We start from the raw sequence: 19,679 nt of genomic DNA on the forward strand, positions 1-19,679 counted from the left end.
AAATTTCAAAGGGAGGGGGGGAACATGATCCTGATAGCTCCACTATTGCCAAAACGGCCATGGTATGCGACCCTGCGGAGGTGGTCAGTGGGTCCACCTTTTCTTCTGCCAGCTCGGCCGGATCTGCTAATCCAGGGTCCTCTCATCCACCCCAGGCCACAGTTATTCAAACTGGCCGCCTGGATCCTGAAAGGGTAATCTTGAGGAATAAGGGTCTTTCAGAGAAGGTAATTGACACTGTAATGAAATGTAGAAAGCCGGTAACTCAGAAGATATACCGAAAGGTTTGGAAAGTTTATCTAGCCTGGTGTGGAACTAGAACTAGAAATCAGAATCTGACTAGTTCAGTTTTAGAGTTTCTTCAGGAAGGGTCAGACATGAAGTTGGCACTTAGTACCCTTAAGGTTCAATGTTCAGCACTTTCGATACTATTGGATAGGCATCTAGCGCAGGAAGAGTTGGTAAAAAATTTCTTCAAAGCATTACAGAGGTCTACACCAGTAAGACAGAAAGTATTTCCGCAGTGGGATTTGTCCTTGGTTCTCAAGAGTCTAACAAAGGCGCCCTTTGAACCCATTGAGGAGATTGAGATGAAATTTCTTACCTTGAAATTGTCATTTCTTATCGCAATTACATCAGCTAGACGTATAAGTGATTTACAGGCATTATCTATCAAAGATCCTTTTCTAATCATTTGCCCTGATAGTGTCAGGCTCAGAATAGATCCAACCTATCTTCCTAAAGTAGTCTCTGAGTTTCATAGGTCTCAGGAGATTATTCTTCCTTCTTTTTGTGTTAACCCTTCTGGACGTAGGGAGGAAGAGTTCCACTGTTTGGATGTAAGGAGATCTCTGCTAGTATATCTTTCGAGATCAAGAGAATTTAGGAAGTCAAGCAGCCTATTTGTCTTATTTTCGGGTAAAAATAAGGGGCAGCAGGCATCCAGACAAACTATTGCTAGATGGATTAGGCAGACCATATCTATATCATATGAAGGTAGTAATTGTCCCTTACCACCTAATAATAATAAGGCTCATTCAACCCGTTCTCTGTCAACATCCTGGGCGGAAAGAGCAGGAGCCACCATTCAACAGATTTGTCAAGCGGCAACATGGGCAAGTGCATCAACTTTTATCAAGCACTACAGAGTGGATGTACTGTCTCAGCAAGATCAATCGTTTGGCAGAAAGGTGCTCCAGGCGGTGGTCCCTCCCTAGGTTAGTCTTTTCTGGTTATAAAGACTTTCTTGTTTATCTCTCAGGTTGTCCCGGATGACAATTAGAGAAAGACTCCTATTAGACCTACCGGTAATGGAGTTTGATTGTCATCCGGGACAAACATTATAACCCTTTCCCTATCTCGACTGCGCACCTTTCTTTTTTTCAGTTAAGATCACAGGGATCTAGTACATTCACCTTTTGGTGTTTAATGTTTTCCTTCATCTTGGTGTTTCTAGTCTTATATACTTTCAGACGCACTGAGGATGGAGGGTGGGCGGGGGCTTTTAATCTTCTTGGATTGTGTTTTCCACAGATCCTGGGCGGGGCCGGATCTCAGGTTGTCCCGGATGACAATCAGAAACTCCATTACCGGTAGGTCTAATAGGAGTCTTTTCTTATACAAGCTTCGTTTTCAGCTTCAACCAATATAGTATAAAAGTGTGAGTTAACATTTTTTTTTCATTTTTTTTTCATAATTCACTTCTCCCAGTTTTCATACATCTGCACACCATTTTATCTGATGGAAATAACATCAGAGAGTGATAGATAAAAACCTTAACCACTTGCCGACCGCGCACTCCTACCGCGCGCCGGCAAAGTGGCAGCTGCAGGACCAGCGACGCAGTTCTGCGTCGCCGGCTGCAGGCTAATTAATCAGGAAGCAGCCGCTCGCGCGAGCAGCTGCTGCTGCCTGTCAATTCACGGCGGGCCGCCGATCGCGGCTCTCAGGCTAAATGTAAACACAAGCGGAAATAATCCGCTTTGTTTACATTGTACGGCGCTGCTGCGATCGGCGATCAGCGGCCGGGATCGCCGCCATGTGACAGGGGACGTCCTGTCACAGGCTGCACAGGACGGATAGCGTCCTCTGCAGCCCCGATCACCAGGGGGCCAGGTAGGAGAGGGGGAAGCGGAATTTCGCCGCGGAGGGGGGTTTGAGGTGCCCCCCGCCAGCCACACGCAGGCAGGAGAGATCGGACCCCCCCAGCACATCATCCCCCTAGTGGGGAAAAAAGGGGGGTGATCTGATCTTTCTGCCTGGTGTTTGATCTGTGCTGGGGGCTGTAGAGCCCACCCAGCACAGATCACAGAATTCAACGCTGGTCCTTAAGGGGGGGTAAAGGGTGGGTCCTCAAGTGGTTAAATATACAAAACAAAAGAATAATGGTAAAAGCTGTAATTACATTAATCTTATTATTACTACTATATTAATACAAAGAAAATAACTGCTTTCACTAAATGAAGACATGGGGAAAGTACGGTAATTTTCACTCTGTCATCTGCCCACCGAATATGCAACTTTATGAGCAAAAAATACATACCAATCATGAGTGTAAGAGGCTCTCTTCTCAGTTATCAAGTACGGCATGCTCTTATTATCTTTAGGCCTCTTTCACAGTGCGACGTTAAAGTCGCACGTTAGAAAATGTTCCAACGCAGACTAACGCACAGCAATACAAAGTCTGTGCGACATTTACAGTGCACACGTTGCGTTGTGTGTAACGTGTAGCAATATTTAGAGAGTGCTGCATGCTGTGCCTTTAGCAATACATTTGCTGCGTTATGTGTTGCACATGCTCAGTAATTTTTATTTATTTTTTTAATGTAACGCATGCACCTTTTTCATTCTGAGTATGCGCCGAAAACGGCGCACCAAGAGACACAACGCTATGCAAAATAACGTCCAATTTTATAAACTACATGTGCTGCTTTAGGTGCACGTTGTGCGACTTTAACGTCGCATCAAACGCAACGTCCCACTGTGAAAGAGGCCTAAAAGAAAAAAAAAATCTTTTTGGCCTTGTTGGGTGGTGTCAGGTGGGGCCTTTGAGTGTTGGATAGATGAGAGCTAAAGCAGTGAGAAATAACAAAAAGTAAAACTGGTGAAGAAAAGAAATAAAGGAAAGAAAAGGGAGAATAAAAGGCAAGAGGGGAGTAAAGGTCTACTAGCTTGACCAATCAATGTGTATTAAAGCAAGACTGGGGCACTATAGCTGGAAAAGGCCCTCCCAAACAGTACCAAATACCAAGGTATGGTTAAATTTGGCTGTTAGAAATTCCTTGGTTCTAAGACATTGGGCCTAATGCAGGAATGCACAGGCAGCGCACAGCAATTTAAACAAGTACTAAAGTTAGGTTAGCAGTGCCCGTATCCCTATAAGCATAAAAAGACAATTTGAGGATGCACACCTAAGAATAGACAAAATTCAACTTAAATTGTAATTCATTTGGGTGCTATGTCTAAAAGACAATACTAGTAGTAAGTAAAAGGACATGCACACCTTGTATATTCAGAGGCAAAAAAGTCTGTATTGAAAGTGCTGACAAGACATACAAAAAGACATGTAAAGTGATCTGTGCAAGCTATAGTAACATTAGTGCACAGCCAAATGCATGATATACATCCAAGTACAGTAATGCAACATATATGCTATAGCAGTGTTTCTCAACATTTCATTGGTAAGTACCCCTTTTGTAACCCTGTACTCACCAAGTACCCCCTAGTATAGTAGAAATTATCACAAGTACCCCTTGACAAATATATATTTAATCGTAGTACATGATAATTGGTTTGAAACAATTTCCAAGCATTTACTAATGCTTTTAATTAACTTAAATACTAATTTGGTGTTGTTTAAATAAGATGTATAATTTTCTAAAACTCTAAATAGGTTATTCTTGGTTAAGTATATGAAGCCCGAGTACCCCCTGAAACCATCAGAAGTACCCCCTGGGGTACGCGTACCACACGTTGAGAACCTCTGTGCTATAGCACCATGCTACTAACTGGTGCATCAAAGGAATGAAAACAGCACCATGCACTGGCTGAACAACACTGAAGTAATATACAGGAACATGTGACGCAACAAAAGTCCATGAAAATCACAGTGTAAAGAACGAACACCGCTGTATTACCCAAATACAGCGGTGTTCGTTCTTTACACTGATTTTCATGGACTTTACATGTCTTTTTTTGTATGTCTTGTCAGCACTTTTAATACAGACTTTTTTGCATCTGAATATACAAGGTGAGCATGTCCTTTTACTTACTACTCGTATCCCTATAAGCCCCTCATGTGTTACTGTGGTAACATGCATGTTGCTAGGGTAATGCACACGGCGCTGATAGCGTAATGGGTGTTGCTCCTATAGCTTTAGTACAAGTAAAATGTACCAAACCTTTGTGCATCAGGCCCTTTATATCTTATGGAAAAATGTCTCATTGTATGGTTGTAATGGAGATTTCCATGACCTCCATATATCCTAAAACTTGTTGGACCAGTTGACGCCTGCAGGCATTGGGACCTGGTCCCTTGATGGGACAGTTAAGGGCCGAGTGCTGTACAGACACATCGCTTGTGTATCAGCCTTTATTTAGATATCTCTCCTTACCTTTTGGTGCGTTTTTTCATTTCAGCAGATTCCAAGGGAAAAAAAAATCTCTAGAAGGAAGCTGTTCATGTTAACTATTTTTTTTTTTATTATTTTTTTTTGCTTGTTGGATGTATAAAAGGATTTATATAGATAACATGAAAAAAATATATAAGGCAAGCTTATTCATGAAAAAAGGTTCTTTTTGTGAATCAGCCCCCATTATTTTATGTACACTCTACTCAGAATGCTCATTTCTTTGTCATTGGTTTAGCGAGAAACCTACATCAACTAGGAAATGAAGTTTCAGGTAATAACCCTGAAAAGTGCGCACTGTGGGAAACACTGTATTTTGTATACACTGCCGGGAAGTTACTGCAGGACATTACCTTACTGCAGGACATTACCTTACTAGCTCCAATATACAGTGGGATGCGAAAGTTTGGGCAACCTTGTTAATCGTCGTGATTTTCCTGTATAAATCGTTGATTGTTACGATGAAAAATGTCAGTTAAATATATCATATAGGAGGCGCACACAGTGATATTTGAGAAGTGAAATGAAGTTTATTGGATTTACAGAAAGTGTGCAATAACTGTTTAAACAAAATTGGGCAGGTGCATAAATTTGGGCACCACAAAAAAGAAATTAAATCAATATTTAGTAGATCCTCCTTTTGCAGAAATTACAGCCACTAAACGCTTTCTGTAGATTCCAATGAGTCTGGGTTCTGCTTGAAGGTATTTTTGACCATTCCTCTTTACAAAACATCTCTAGTTCAATCAGGATTGATGGCTTCCGAGCATGGACAGCTCTCTTTAACTCACACCACAGATTTTCAATTATATTCAGGTCTGGGGACTGAAATGGCAATTCCAGAATGTTGTACTTGTTCCTCTGCATGAATGCCTTAGTATGTGTTGAGCAGTGTTTAGGGTTGTTGTCTTGTTGAAAGATCCAGCCCAGGTACAGCTTCAGCTTTGTCACTGATTCCTGGACATTGGTCTCCAGAGTCTGCTGATACTGAGTGGAATCCATGCTTCCCTCAATTTTGACAAGATTCCCAGTCCCTGCACTGGCCACACAGCCCCACAGCATGATGGAACCACCACCATATTTTACTGTAGGTAGCAGGTGTTTTACTTGGAATGCTTTGTTCTTTTTCCTCCATGCATGCCTCCCCTTGTTATGCCCAAATAACTCAATTTTAGTTTCATCACTCCACAGCACTGTATTCCAAAATTAAAGTGGATCCGAGGTCAACTTTTACTCATTGCATGATTCCCTATAAACTAAATAAACCACGCCCACAGGTTTTCAGAGAGCCTTGGCAGTAGCAAGGGCTCATGGGAGCTCAGTCTGGGCAGGAGGAGGAGAAGGAGGAGGTGTTACTAGCCATTGATTTCAGAGGCAGAGGGGAGGAGGGGGGAATTAGGTTTTTTTCACAGTCTGAGTGCTGATGGTGCAGATAAGCCTGCCTCTGTGTAATGTTTACAAACAACATGTCACTGTCATTGTATCGCAGGAAGAAATAATAATTTTCTATTAACCTTCCTTGGCGGTCTATTAGAAACCGCCAGGGGGCAGCGCAGCACTATTTTTTAATTTGTTTTTTTAAATCATGTAGCGAGCCTAGGGCTCGCTACATGATGGCCGCTGTACAGCGGCATCCCCCCGCCCGCTTCGATCGCCTCCGGCGATCTTTGATCGGGATTTCCTGAAGGGCTTCCCTTCAGTGCTAGCTGCGTGTTGCAAAAAAAAAAAAGTATCCAAATCGGCCCAGCAGGGCCTGAAAAATCCTGCGCGGCATAGCCCGAGCTCAGCTCGGGCTTACCGCCAGGAAGGTTAAAGATGTTTGCAGCTAGATTTGCTGTGTAAACCTAAACTTTATATATGATATATAGACAAGTTACTTGCTATAGTTAGTTTTTCATCTTGGATCCGCTTCAAGTTGGCTTGTCCAAATGTGTTTTAGCATATCTCAAGCGCTTATCGTGACCTTAAGACTGCATTGTGTGTACTCCTGTTCGTTATTGCCTGAAGAAGCGGGAATATACCCGTGAAACGCGTTGCGCTGTATGTTGGAGTATATAAATAAATTTGTTTGTACTAAAACCGGCAGTATCATGTCTGCTTCGGGGAGATGAGTCCACCACCACCTCCCGAGGAATTTTAAAGTTTTTAGATATATTTTATTCTGTTGGCGCCTCTGTTTTCCTCACTATTCATCGCTTCTGTCTGAGATTTTTCTTGGTCTGCCACTTTAAGCCTTAACTTGAACTGAGCCTGTGGTCTTCCATTTCCTCAATATGTTCCTAACTGTGGAAACGGACAGCTGAAATCTCTGAGACAGCTTTCTGTATTGTTCCCCTAAACCTTGATGGTGAACAATCTTTGTCTTCAGGTCATTTGAGAGTTGTTTTGAGAAAATTAAGAGGAAGGGAATTTACAATTGACCCCCTTAAATACTCTTTTTCTCATAATTGGATTCACCTGTGTATGTAGGTCAGGGGATCACTGAGCTTACCAAGCAAGATTGAGATCCAATAATTAGTTCTAAAGGTTTTGGAATCAATAAAATGCCCAAATTTATGCACCTGCTTAATTTTGTTTAAACCATTATTGCGCACTTTCTGTAAATCGAATAAACTTCATTTCACTTTTCAAATATCACTGTGTGCGTCTTTGATACAATATATTTAACCTCCCTGGCGGTAAGCCCGAGCTGAGCTCGGGCTATGCCGCGCAGGGGGAGATCTCAGCCCCTGGTGGGGCGATTTTTACACTATAAATTGCTGTGCGCGCAGCCAGCACTTTGCTAGCCGCGCGCACAGCTTGATCGCCGCCGCTCTGCGGCGATCGCCCGCACGCAGCGGCGAAAGAGGCCCCCCCCCGCCAGAGCCCTGCGCTGCCCGGACCAATGAGTTCCGGGCAGCGCTATGGGCTGGATCGGAGGTGTCTGACGTCGGCTGACGTCCATGACGTCATCCCGATCGTCGCCATGGCGACAGGAGAAGCCAAACGGGAACGCGTTATATACGCGTTCCCCTGTTTGCTATAGATGCCGGCGACGATCGCACTAGAGGGACACATGCGCCCTCTAGTGGTGTTTCATGTAGCTACCACTCTGGTAGCTTTACATGAAACAAAAAAATAAATAAATTAAAAAAAAAGGATTTTTGCCAATTTGGCAAAAAAAATTAACCGCCAGGGAGGTTAACTGACATTTTTTTATTGTAACAACCAACGATTTATACTGGAAAATCATGACGATTAACAAGGTTGCCCAAACTTTCGCATCCCACTGTATAACTAATCTGCTGAGCATTTTCTTGTCAGCCTCACTTTTCAGCAACTTTTGCTGTGGTGCATTATGGTCATAGTTATTTTCCTTCTGATGGCTGAAATTACTTTGTCATTTTACTGCCTGAGAGAGTGACTGACAGGCTTTCCAATCAGCCTGGTTTGCTCGCCATATTTACAGAACACTATAGAATATATGCCTGTATTAATGAAATAATTTTCAGTTTTCATAGTGGTGTTATTGGCAAGTACACTTTAGCATTTAAACCCATGATTTTCCTTCCCCCCCCCCCCCCCCCCTTAGGTTCAGCCACCAAGAAACCATGACTCCCGGATGTACAGGGGCGGCTACCATAACGCTAGGTAACAAATTCCTTTGCATTTTCTTTATGTTCAAATGTATAAAGTGCTTGATTATTTTGTATAACTGCACTTGCTAGAGATGAAGGAAAAATAAATGCTAACTGTTCCCGTAACAACAGATATACAAAATTGATTCTGTCTTCATTGTTTAATTTTTTTTTCCAGTTTCATAAAAGGTGGGTAGTAGTGCACCCAGTGAGTGGGTAGAGTGTAGCTTAGCGAAGAGTATGTTTGGGCACCAGGCAGTGGATGTTGGTTATCCTGAAGAGGAATGTGACGGCACATGCAAAGGACCAGTTACAATAACCACAGTTAGTAGGGCAAACCTTATTAAAATGGGACTCCTTCCAAATTCTTTTTAGGTCTTTTAGCCCTCTCTTGTGTGGCTTCCTTCAAAAAAAATAGTGCCAAAGTGGACTTAATCCTCAGTTTCATTTGGAAAAGCTGGACTCCCCATATAATGCTAAGTACCTTATACTTCTGATAACGTTTATACTGCTCATTTCAAAATATTTTCAGTGGAGACCATATTTTATGGTCACCATTTGGTGATGGTTCACAGAGAATACTTAAAATCTGGCTGTGGATCTGGAAGCTGCTAGGCTTGAGCAACTTAAGGGCCTAGTTTCCACTGGCAATTAGGATGAGAGGCGATCGCCACATCGCCTCGCATCCCTTCACAGGTACTTCCGGTTGTCTTCCGGACAACCGGATGCTGCGTTATGCGGCTTCCCGTCGCCGGCTATGGAGATCGGATGCGTGCTGCGGAAAACTGCAGCATGCTATCCATAATTTTCCCCCGCGTCGCATCGCGCCGGATCGCGTAGGTAAATTAGCTTCAATGGAAACTACTCCATTGACGTGAATTGGTTGCAAATTCCTTTCGTTGCAATGCGGAACCCGCTCCACATCGCAACGCGTCTAGTGGAAACGGGCCCTAAAAGTTTAGGTTTTAGGGGTCCTATCTCCATCTGAAATCACTTCATTAATGAGGACCTTGATTACAGTCTGGAATGCAGCTAGAGCATCTGATATTAGGCTTAACCAATGGCCTTCATATAGACTGCTGTAGGGAATGCTGGCCAGATTTCTACTGTCCTATGTCCAGTTCTGTGAGCTAGAAAGGTTGCTGAAACCACTAAAACTTTGCCCCATATCATGCCTGATAATACATTTTTTTTTTTATACCTTTGATGATTTAATGGGCCAAATGTTACTTTTTCCTGCTATCTACAGACGGAGCATGCAGTGCAATCCCTTGCAGTTCCCACTTCGTGCTCTCCTGTTAGAATTAGCCTAGTGATTTTATTTATCCATATGCGTTTACCAAAGCCTACTTCTTCAATTTGTTTTGCTGAATAAAGCTTGATGGACATCATCTTTTTTTCTGAGGTCCTCAGACGCCTCCTTTACTTCAGCTATGATACTCATCTACAGATGTATTGTATGTGTGATCAGGCTTTGCTGAATCCAGTATTTTTTTATATACTGGGTCTTTCACTTACAGTTGTTTACCATCCCACATATTGAAAGCTCCAGATTTGGATTTCAACTTCTAATTGTGTGATAATCCTAGGAATTAATGTATTTTTGTCACACGTAGATACGTTATTGGATGGACACGCATGCACATATAATTTTTTTGTTTTGTTTAAAGTGTAGCTGAGATGGGCTTACTAAGAGATTTGCTACTTAGGGCTTCCTCCAGCCCCATCAGCACCGATGCGTTTCTTGCTATCCTCCAGAGTGCCTCTGTTCTCCTTGCATCGGTCTCGGTAATCTGGCTCAGTCGCGCCAGTCGGCTCTTCTGCACAAACTGTCAGCATATGTAGCCCAAGTCAGACCTCGGGTGTCTTAGGTATGGTTGTGACCAAACGCTGTTGTTTCTGGCATCCACATTTCTTTGCTACTATATGTAAAAGACGTCTTTTGTCGTCTCCCCCCCCCCCCCCCCCAGTCAATTTCACATTTATATGATAACATTAAAACTTATGTTTTAATAGTGCGTTAGGGGCCTTTCCTTTTTGGAACAAGTGTTTATGATATATTTCCCCGAGTACTTTTTGAGTAGTTGATTCTACATACATGATTAACCATGCAGTATGCTGGCGGAGGAAATACAACCACTTTTATTCAAAGCTAATGCCATGTGTGCATGTGCTGTGTTTTTTGTTTTTTTGTTAGCCTTACAGCAAGTTGAAATACATTGATGTAATTAAGTATACTGTTGTGCATTTAAATGTGGGGTATATTATGTTCCTTAATGGATTCCCTTGTTTTTGAAAATACAAGTTTATTTAAACATCATACTTAATGGTTAACTTATTAAAAAGACCTAAGCATCTGTACATTAAAAAATATAAAATTAACCACCCCACGGGGAAGTTTGTGCCAGAGTGTGCCATTGGGAAGGGTGGGGGTTGGAGTGATGGGCATTATTTGCCTACAGGGGCTTTTTCTCTTTCCTTTGAACGCCACCTCTCAATTTAGTCCATATAGGCCTTGATTCATCATTCTCTTTGAGATAACTTTTTCCAGTTTGTTAAATTACCGAATTCGAAGTTTAGCGATTTCTAGTTGTATTCATCAAGGTTTTTTCTCATTCGGTGTGAATTCGATAACAATTCGGTAACGTGTCGATATTTCCATTTTACAGTGGTACTTTAACACAAGGCCATAAGATTCCCATGGAATTGTGGGTAAAAGGCAGTCCTTTGAGCACTACGTAGCAACATTCTGAATAGGGCTTTACACCTGGACCAGGATTCTGTAAGTGGCTTGGGACAATCCCACAATTTGATAGGAGCCTTTTCTAAAAAATTATAGTGCAGCTAGCAAATTAGTTAACCCTGACACTGCCTGTGTTCTCTTACAAGATGATTCAAGAGAAATGCAGATGTCGTGTTATAGCAAATAAATCTATTCTCTTACAAATTTATATGGTTGCAGACCTTATTCTTGCCCTTCTGCGCCTTTGAATCACTCTCAGCTGATACATAACCACTTCAAATGGCTCCATCTTCTCTGTCAGCAATGATCTGACAGGAATAACGACAGAGCAGTGAAGGAGATAACTAATCCTAAATGTAACGCTAAACCACGCCCACTTTCTTTTTCATGAATTGCACTTTCTTCCGTTTTAGCGAATCGTTACCGAATGTTCGCTAACAGCTGTAGATAACTTTGATGAATCCTGAAATGAAGTTAACAAATTCGGTATTTTACCAAACTGTTGTTAACAAATTTGCTAAGTGTTGATGAATCGAGGCCAAAGTCCATAGTTATTACACTGTGATATCCAGCTGCAGGCCATGTGCATTTACTTCTATCTAATGATCTTCCATCTGTGTAATGAATGTTTCCTGGTGCCTAGCCGTCTGCAATTATAAAATCACTGTTAGACTTTTTTTTTTTTTGTTTTTTTTTTATAACCACTTTTGTCAAGCTATGATATTATGTATAGCCTGTACAGGGTCATAACTTTAGAGACCATAACTATTAGGTTGCTGGTCTTACCAAGCATATTGAGATGCTATTTATTTTTCTTAAGAATCAAGTTCACTTTGGTCAATCAATCTGGACGTGCATTCAGGTTTTCACATTGTCATTCTTAATTTTTACAGAGAGCATGATGGTTATGGCCAATATTATGACCATAATCCACGTGAGGACAGAAACTACGACGAACATTATGAAGCGTCTTCTTACCATGAAGAACACTCACCATACCATGAATACAGAGAACAAGGTTATCATAGGGGAGGACACCATGACAGTGGCTATCAGGACTACCGAGGTGGATACTGGCAAGGACGTGGCAAAATAGGCAAATATAACAAACCTATAGAACCTCAACCTAAGCAATATCCTTATAAACATCCCAAATCCTTCAGGAAAGAAACTGATGTGAAAATTAAGGATAGTTCACCAAAACCTGTACATACAGGTAAGGACCTCCAGGGATTGGTAGATGGCATAAGTTAAAAAAATTACAGCAGAATTATTAAAGAACAAATTCAGTCTTCATTTAACATTCTATGGATCCTCTTCTTATATAAAGTTATAATCACCGACGGGGTGTTTTTCTTCTGTATCACTCCTGCAGCCTGGTATCCGGCGGCTTCCAGCCCGTGGCCCCACTCCTTGCAGAAAAGTGACACAGGGCATTTTTTGTATTTGGAAGGAGGTGGGGCTACTCCCAGAAAACAGCTGACACAGGACTGCAGGAGTGTTTCAGATGTAAAAGACCTGGCAGGTAATTATAACTTTACATTAGAAGAGGATCCATAGAATGTTACATTTAATAAATAATAAATTGCTCTTTAATGGATATTCGCAAATACGTTGTCAGCCACTATCGCCCATACCTATCGGCCATATATTTGGGTATGAGCATGTACTGACACGTTGTTGTTCTGTTGAGGGAAGGAGCGATAACAGCATGGTGAAGTGTAAAACGGAGTAGTTTTGGCGGGCGTAGTAAAGAGGGGAACAATGTTCATCGGTTTTACTGGTGTGTCAGATATTTATATGACCATGCTGGACACCTGTACATGCTAGTTTCTAGTCAAGGTAGCCCTTGAACCACATAAATAGAGTTCCATTTACCATGTATCCAGGACTAGGCAGTGCAGAAGAGAAGTAGAATTGGAAAGTGCTGAATTCCTTTGCTTTGTCGTGTTTTGAATAGAGTTGGTTAATGAGATGGAAATAATTCCATGGTGAATCCTGGGAGTTTTTGTGGACTTCCTGGTTTGGAAACAGAGCCACTCCGTTTCTCACCGCTGTCATGCGTCTTCCAACGTGATGTAATTGTCAGGTGTCTGCACAAATGCTGAACGATTGCATGGGCCGGTACAGTGAAAGAATACTTCAGCTTGATTTCTTTTAAACCTTAGTGAATTGCAGGGGCCCAGTTAACAAATTCAATTCACAAAGCCTGTTTGTGACGGCAATGTTATTCAGTGCAGTTGTTAACGGCTATGTCAGGTTACCAGAACTCTTATTGGTGTGCCATTGCAATAATGCTGAAGATTCATAGTTTGCCAAAATAATGTGGAATAATGTACATAGACAGCTTAGACACCGATTAATCCATCCACTGAAGAAATAGATTGAAATAAGTTCCACTAAATCAGTTGCTATACGTTTTATAAAAATAAATAAATAAATAAAAGCCTTTTCTGCTTTGCATTTTTATGTATGTTTGTTTTTTCTCTTCCCCTAGTAATCCATAATCCGGGTCGCAGTATTGTAACTGTATGTGGCAGCCCCGAGGTGAGACTTTTCAGTTCCTGGTATAATATACTATGATGTGTTTTACTATGTTATACCATGTGATGTCCGATGTTGTATTGATTGTGATGTTGTTATGTGTGTTTGTTTAATTTTTCAACAGCATCGGAATGAAACGAAGAGCATACCTTTAAAGGACAAGAGTCTTGAACGGAATGTTGCAAACCGTACACAGGACAGTGCAAAGCATACTATGCATGATAGTACAAAACCTGAAGAGGATAACAAACAGCTTAAACAAGATGACACAAGGCCTGTAGAGAATAGTGAAATTCCATCAAAGGACAAAGTAAACTATGATCCGGAGAGTGCACAGCCTTCAGAGGAGGACACAGAAGGTCTAGAGGAGAGTGAACAACTTCTAGGAGGTATGAAGACCTCAGGTGAAGAGGCAAAAATTGCCACAAAGGAAGTGAAAACTGAACAAGAAGAAGTAAAGATAGACTTTATTAAAGACCGTGTGCATTCAATATGTGCCCCAGATCAAGACACAACAGAGCGGAAGAAAGCACAGCCTTCTGGCAACAGAATGGCCATTGCAGATATCAAACAGGTAACATGTTTGTGTTACAGAAAAGATGTGAATCCATGTAAATGCCTAAAGTGACCTGAGCAATGTAAACTGAACATATGATGATATTGTACATGATCAGAGATGACCTGTATTGAAATCAATACTGTATTACAAAATTATTTTTCCTCTGATGCAGAGCTATAACTAAGACTATGATTACTGCTGCTGTGTCGGGCGGAGTTTTTGGCCCCTTTATGTTGATTGATCCCGCTGACCAATAGGGAAGCAGAAGAGCATCAGCCCTCTTTTATTTTTAGCTCCTCTTTTCCAGGTCCAGTTCTTGAAGGTAATACAAATGTTGGCATGCAGCTTTCACTGTGGACTGCCTCTGATCATCTTATTTATTATCATATAACCTTGTGATCAGATTATAATGTGTAAGTGTAAACCTGGGGTCACTTTAAGTCTAAGGGCCCGTTTCCACTACGGCGATTCCGCGGGCAATTCTGCAGAATTTCCCCGCACATGATTCGCACGAGGAAACTCTGCCATAGGGGGCCACGGCGGAACCGCTTGCAGGAGCGTTTCGGCCGGAACCCCCACCCCCGCAGAATTTGCAGCAGAGGCTGCGAATCCCATAGCCGTGCATGGCACGGCTCATGGGATTCGCCTGCGATCCCGCCCACCCGCTCAGTGCCGGCGTGCGTCTGCGAGACGCACGCCGCACTAGTGGAGACGAGCCCTAACACGAAGTAAAAATAATTTTTTTGTTTTGCATAGGCACTAGGTCTATTAAACAAGCTTAAAGGGAACCTTAACTGGCGGGGAAAAAAAATTCACTTACCTGGGGGCTTTCCCAAGCCTCCTGCAGCCGTCCTGTGCCCTCCGGTCTCCCTCCGCGGCTAAGTTTCGTTTTCGGACGACTGCCAGTCGTCCTCGGGCAAAGCGTCCTCTTCTTACGTATTCCCCGTCGTAAAGAGCCGTAAAGCGCGTCCGCATGATTTTCAGGACTAAGGTAAACTTTAAAGTACAGTGTTGCACAAGGAATTGGTGTAGTGTGAATGGTTTCAGCAGCAAAGCAGAGTGTAGTTAATCCCCACACTACATAAATACAAATGCAATTACAGGATAATCTGGAATGTGCTATTCAAAAATGTGAACATGTTTATGAAGTATTGCAATTATTACTAAAAATGAGAATTGATAGAATATGTAAAACCTGTTTAATAGAACATACACACTAAATAATACAATCACTCCCCTGTAGTGAGAGAAAAAAATGGGTGTACACTTGCAAAAAGATGGGAGCTGAGATCTGTATGTATTGCATTGGAGTCAATACAGTGCAACAAGGGGTGAACTGTATCCTTAATGGATCAAAACTATAACAGGAAAAAATACTATTGCACTTATCCCATGACATGTATCAAGTCGCTCAATAGTTAATGAGGCACTACAGAGTGGTGTTCAATAGGCTGGGTTCCAATGAAGCAATGATTCAACTCACAATCTGCTCTCAGTGGAGCTGATAACACAGGTTGAAAGTTCAGCAAATGACAGCCGTGCACAAGCTGTGCTGAGGTATATCGTCCATGCAGGGCTGACCACACCGCGCTGATGACTTCGTCCTGGGTATGCAGTAAGAAGCCCCGGCCGGAAGCTTAGACCAGGAGAGACTTGATGTACTGAGTTGGTAAAGTTCCAGAGGCTGGGCCAGCTGACCCGGCTTCTAGTCCTTCTTGTTAGTAAGACACTGTATTCCATGGGACAGGAAATCCGGCCTCTGATACATAATAGGTGGTGACCTCACCTCTATTCCTCCAGTACTAACATGTTTCTAAAGCTGACGGCTTTCTTCTTCAGAGCTCTCACTATTAGTTCTATGCTAAGCTAATGCCAAATAAATAAATCCCTTATAAAGCTCTTGGTCAGGAGCACCTACATCCACCTATTCCTGTAGCACAGGCCTTTATAGCAGCATTCTTCCCAAAGCTTAACCAGTGCCCTGATGGTCACATGACCAAACGTTTAGCTTCACAAGCCTAGTTTGGCACAAAAAGGAAATATCTCAGGTCTCTGCTTACTAAGTGTTTCAGGTGGTATATTAAAAGAGGAACTCCGGTGAAAATAACGTAATGAATGCTTAATTTTGACAATTATGTATAAATGATTTAGTCAGTGTTTGCCCATTGTAAAATGTTTTCCTCTCCCGGATTTACAGTCTGACATTTATCATATGGCGACATTTTTACTGCTGGCAGGTGATGTCAGTGGAAATAGCTGCTACTTGCTTTTTTGGCAGTTGGAAACAGCTGTTATTTCCCACAAGGCAACAAGGCTCCCACAGTGTGATGACAGCACCATGGTCCTGACATCACACTGTGGGAGGGATTTCACCACAATATCAGCCACACAGTGCTCCCTGATGATTCGTTTGAGAAAAGGAAAACATGTTCATATCACGTTTCGTAGCAAAATGTCCAGAGTATGGATGGATGCACTAATTTACATACAATTGCCATCAACTTTGAATTCCTAGCAGCTCATTGACACCACCCCTAGTCCTGAGTATGCCTGGTTGCAGTAACATTTTATGGCATAATATATACCCATGCAATTGGTTAGTTCATGGTAAAATGTACCTACAGTTCCTCCATGAAGATAATAGTAAGAATAATTGGTCAGCATTCATTTACGGAGGTTTTCCTGGGCTGGAGATAATTAGGTACTGCAAACCGTGCAGAGGGTCCTTAAGTGGAGGTTGCTCCAATTTTAAAAAGCCCCCCAAAATGTACAGTAGTACCTACAAGTGGTGGGGTCCTTCCCCCAAACCCCCTTGCCCTGCAGAAACATGTGAATTCCCCCCCCCCCCCCCTCCCCGCCTCACCAACTGTACCAAACCATCCCCCTGAGCCCCTCCGCTCCAGATTCAATGGTGTGGAGTCAGTAGGACCGGTCACTGGGGGCTGCGCAGTCCCGCCCCCCCCCCTTTTTTTATGGCTAGGGGTGTATTGGTTGTCATGTGGGTGCATGTGCAGGGTGTCATGTGGGTTCTGGCTATGGTGGGTATTGATTGCAGGTACTTAGTGCCATGTGAGATCTGGTTGCATGTACTGGATGTGACATGAATATGAATACTTGTTGCCATGCCTGTGCTGGCTGTGGGTGGGCATTGGGTGTCAGGTGTCACGTGGATTTTTAAATGCAGGTACTTTGGGTGTGGGTACTGGTTAAGTGGGTGCTTGGTGCAGATAGCGGTTACTATGTGGAGGCTGTGTGCAGGTGTGAGTACAGGTTGCAATGTTAGGCCTGGGTGCAGGTACTTGATGTCGTGTGAGTATTGGGTGCCCGCTATGGGGGGGAAGGGGTGTGGGTGGATGCTGGGAGAAGTAGAGGTCAGTGTGGGTGCTGCAGGAAGGGGATGTCATTGGGAGTTCTGGAAGAGGTCACTGGGGGTGCGGTGGTGGGTGCTTCTAGACACATGAAGGGTACCACTGGGGGAGGGAAAGCTCAATGTGGGTCCTGGGGGAGTGAGAGGTCAGTGTAGGCGTTGGGGGAGGCAAGATCACTGCAGTAATCATTCCCAAGGTGTATGCGCTCTTAACAGTGTCCTGAGGCAATGTCCTATATAATGCAAATCCAGTTCAGTCCTCAATCGGATAAGCCACACTGGTTTGAACTGCTCCTCAGGGAAGGTATGTAAAGGAAAAATAAGTGTAGTATCTCTCAACTATATTGTACCTCCACCTTCAAGTGCAAACATATGCATTAGGTTAGCACCCACAGGCTTGTTGTACAATGCGCTCACCAGAACAAAATGCTGCTCAATGACAAACGGCATAAAGGCATAAGTCGTCCACCAAAACGATCAATGTCCAGAGATATTCATCCAACCTCTCCTTAGTCAAGGGTATCCGCTTTCCTCAAAAAAAACAAGCAAAGGTGATAATAGTGTAGTATTTTCCAATCCCGGTTGGACGTTCCACCTCACCGTGAAGACACCTGCACTCTGTGTGACCCAGCACTGAGGAGAGGTTAGATGAATATCTCTGGACATTGATCGTTTTGGTGGACGACTTATGCCTTTATGCCGTTTTGTCATTGAGCAGCATTTTGTTCTGGTGAGCACATTGTACAACAAGCCTGTGGGTGCTTACCTAATGCATATGTTTGCACTTGAAGGTGGAGGTACAATCTAGTTGAGAGATACAACACTATTATTATTATTAATCCTTTACATGTCTTCCCTGAAGAGCACTTCAAACCAGTGTGGATTATCTGATTGAGGACTGAACTGGATTTGCATTATATCGGGCATTGCCTGAGGATACTGTTAAGAGCGCATACACCTTGGGAAGTATTATATGAGGAGACTGTTTGGTGTCTGCGAACCGGTATTAAAGAGAATCTGTATTGTTAAAATCGCACAAAAGTAAACATACCAGTGCGTTAGGGGACATCTCCTATTACCCTCTGACACAATTTCGCCGCTCCCCGCCGCATTAAAAGTGGTTAAAAACAGTTTTAAAAAGATTGTTTATAAACAAACAAAATGGCCACCAAAACAGGAAGTAGGTTGATGTACAGTATGTCCACACATAGAAAATACATCCATACACAAGCAGGCTGTATACACCCTTCCTTTTGAATCTCAAAAGATCATTTGTGTGTTTCTTTCCCCCTTCAGCTCTCATGCACTGAAGTTTCAGGCTGCTCGTTTCTTCCTGCAAACAGCTTTGCCCTTGTCTGTAATTCCTCAGTATGTGAAAGCCCAGCCAGCTCAGAGGACGAATTATCCAGCTTGTAAAAGAGAAGAGAGAAGCTGCCCTAATCTAAATAATACACAGGCAGTGTGCATAGAGGGGCCTGGAAGGGGGAGTTCATAGCAGAACCACAACACTGAAAAACTTGGCAGCCTCCCAGACACAGGCTGACAAGTCTGACAGGGGAAAGATACATTGATTTATTACAGAGACTGTGATAGTGGAAAGTGCTGCAGTAAGCCAGAACACATTAGAATAGCTTTTGGAACTTGTAGGATGATAAAAAACAGGATGCAATTTTTGTTACGGAGTCTCTTTAACCAGCTGAGCGGTCTGGACGAGCTCAGCTCGTCCAACACCGCCAGCGGCTGCCGCTCAGGCCCTGCTGGGCCGATTTTAATGAAATAAAAAGCAGCACACGCAGCCGGCACTTTGCCAGCCGCGTGTGCTGCCTGATCGCCGCCGCTCTGCGGCGATTCGCCGCGAGCAGCGGCGAAAGAGGGTCCCCCCAGCCGCCTGAGCCCAGCGTAGCCGGAACAAAAAGTTCCGGCCAGCGCTAAGGGCTGGATCGGAGGCGGCTGACGTCAGGACGTCGGCTGACGTCGATGACGTCACTCCGCTCGTCGCTATGGCGACGATATAAGCAAAACAAGGAAGGCCGCTCATTGCGGCCTTCCTTGTTTATTCTGGGCGCCGGAGGCGATCGGAAGATCGCCTCCGGAGCGCCCTCTAGTGGGCTTTCATGCAGCCAACTTTCAGTTGGCTGCATGAAATAGTTTTTTTTTTATTTAAAAAAAACCCTCCCGCAGCCACCCTGGCGATTTAATCAGAACGCCAGGGTGGTTAAAG

The 19,679-nt window shown here is 43.1% G+C and overlaps 1 protein-coding gene across 1 annotated transcript in view; it reads left to right on the forward strand.

Annotated features, from left to right (window-relative positions):
- PPHLN1 (periphilin 1) overlaps positions 1-19,679 on the forward strand; it is a 91,628-nt gene that overhangs the window by 40,154 nt on the left and 31,795 nt on the right. The window contains exons 3-6 of the mRNA XM_068269488.1: positions 8,200-8,258; positions 11,882-12,204; positions 13,486-13,535; positions 13,657-14,106. Coding sequence (XP_068125589.1) covers positions 8,200-8,258; positions 11,882-12,204; positions 13,486-13,535; positions 13,657-14,106 — 882 coding nt within the window. The remainder of the gene's footprint in view (positions 1-8,199; positions 8,259-11,881; positions 12,205-13,485; positions 13,536-13,656; positions 14,107-19,679) is intronic.

Source organism: Hyperolius riggenbachi, chromosome 2, assembly GCF_040937935.1.
Source record: "Hyperolius riggenbachi isolate aHypRig1 chromosome 2, aHypRig1.pri, whole genome shotgun sequence".
NCBI classification, from domain to species: domain Eukaryota; kingdom Metazoa; phylum Chordata; class Amphibia; order Anura; family Hyperoliidae; genus Hyperolius; species Hyperolius riggenbachi.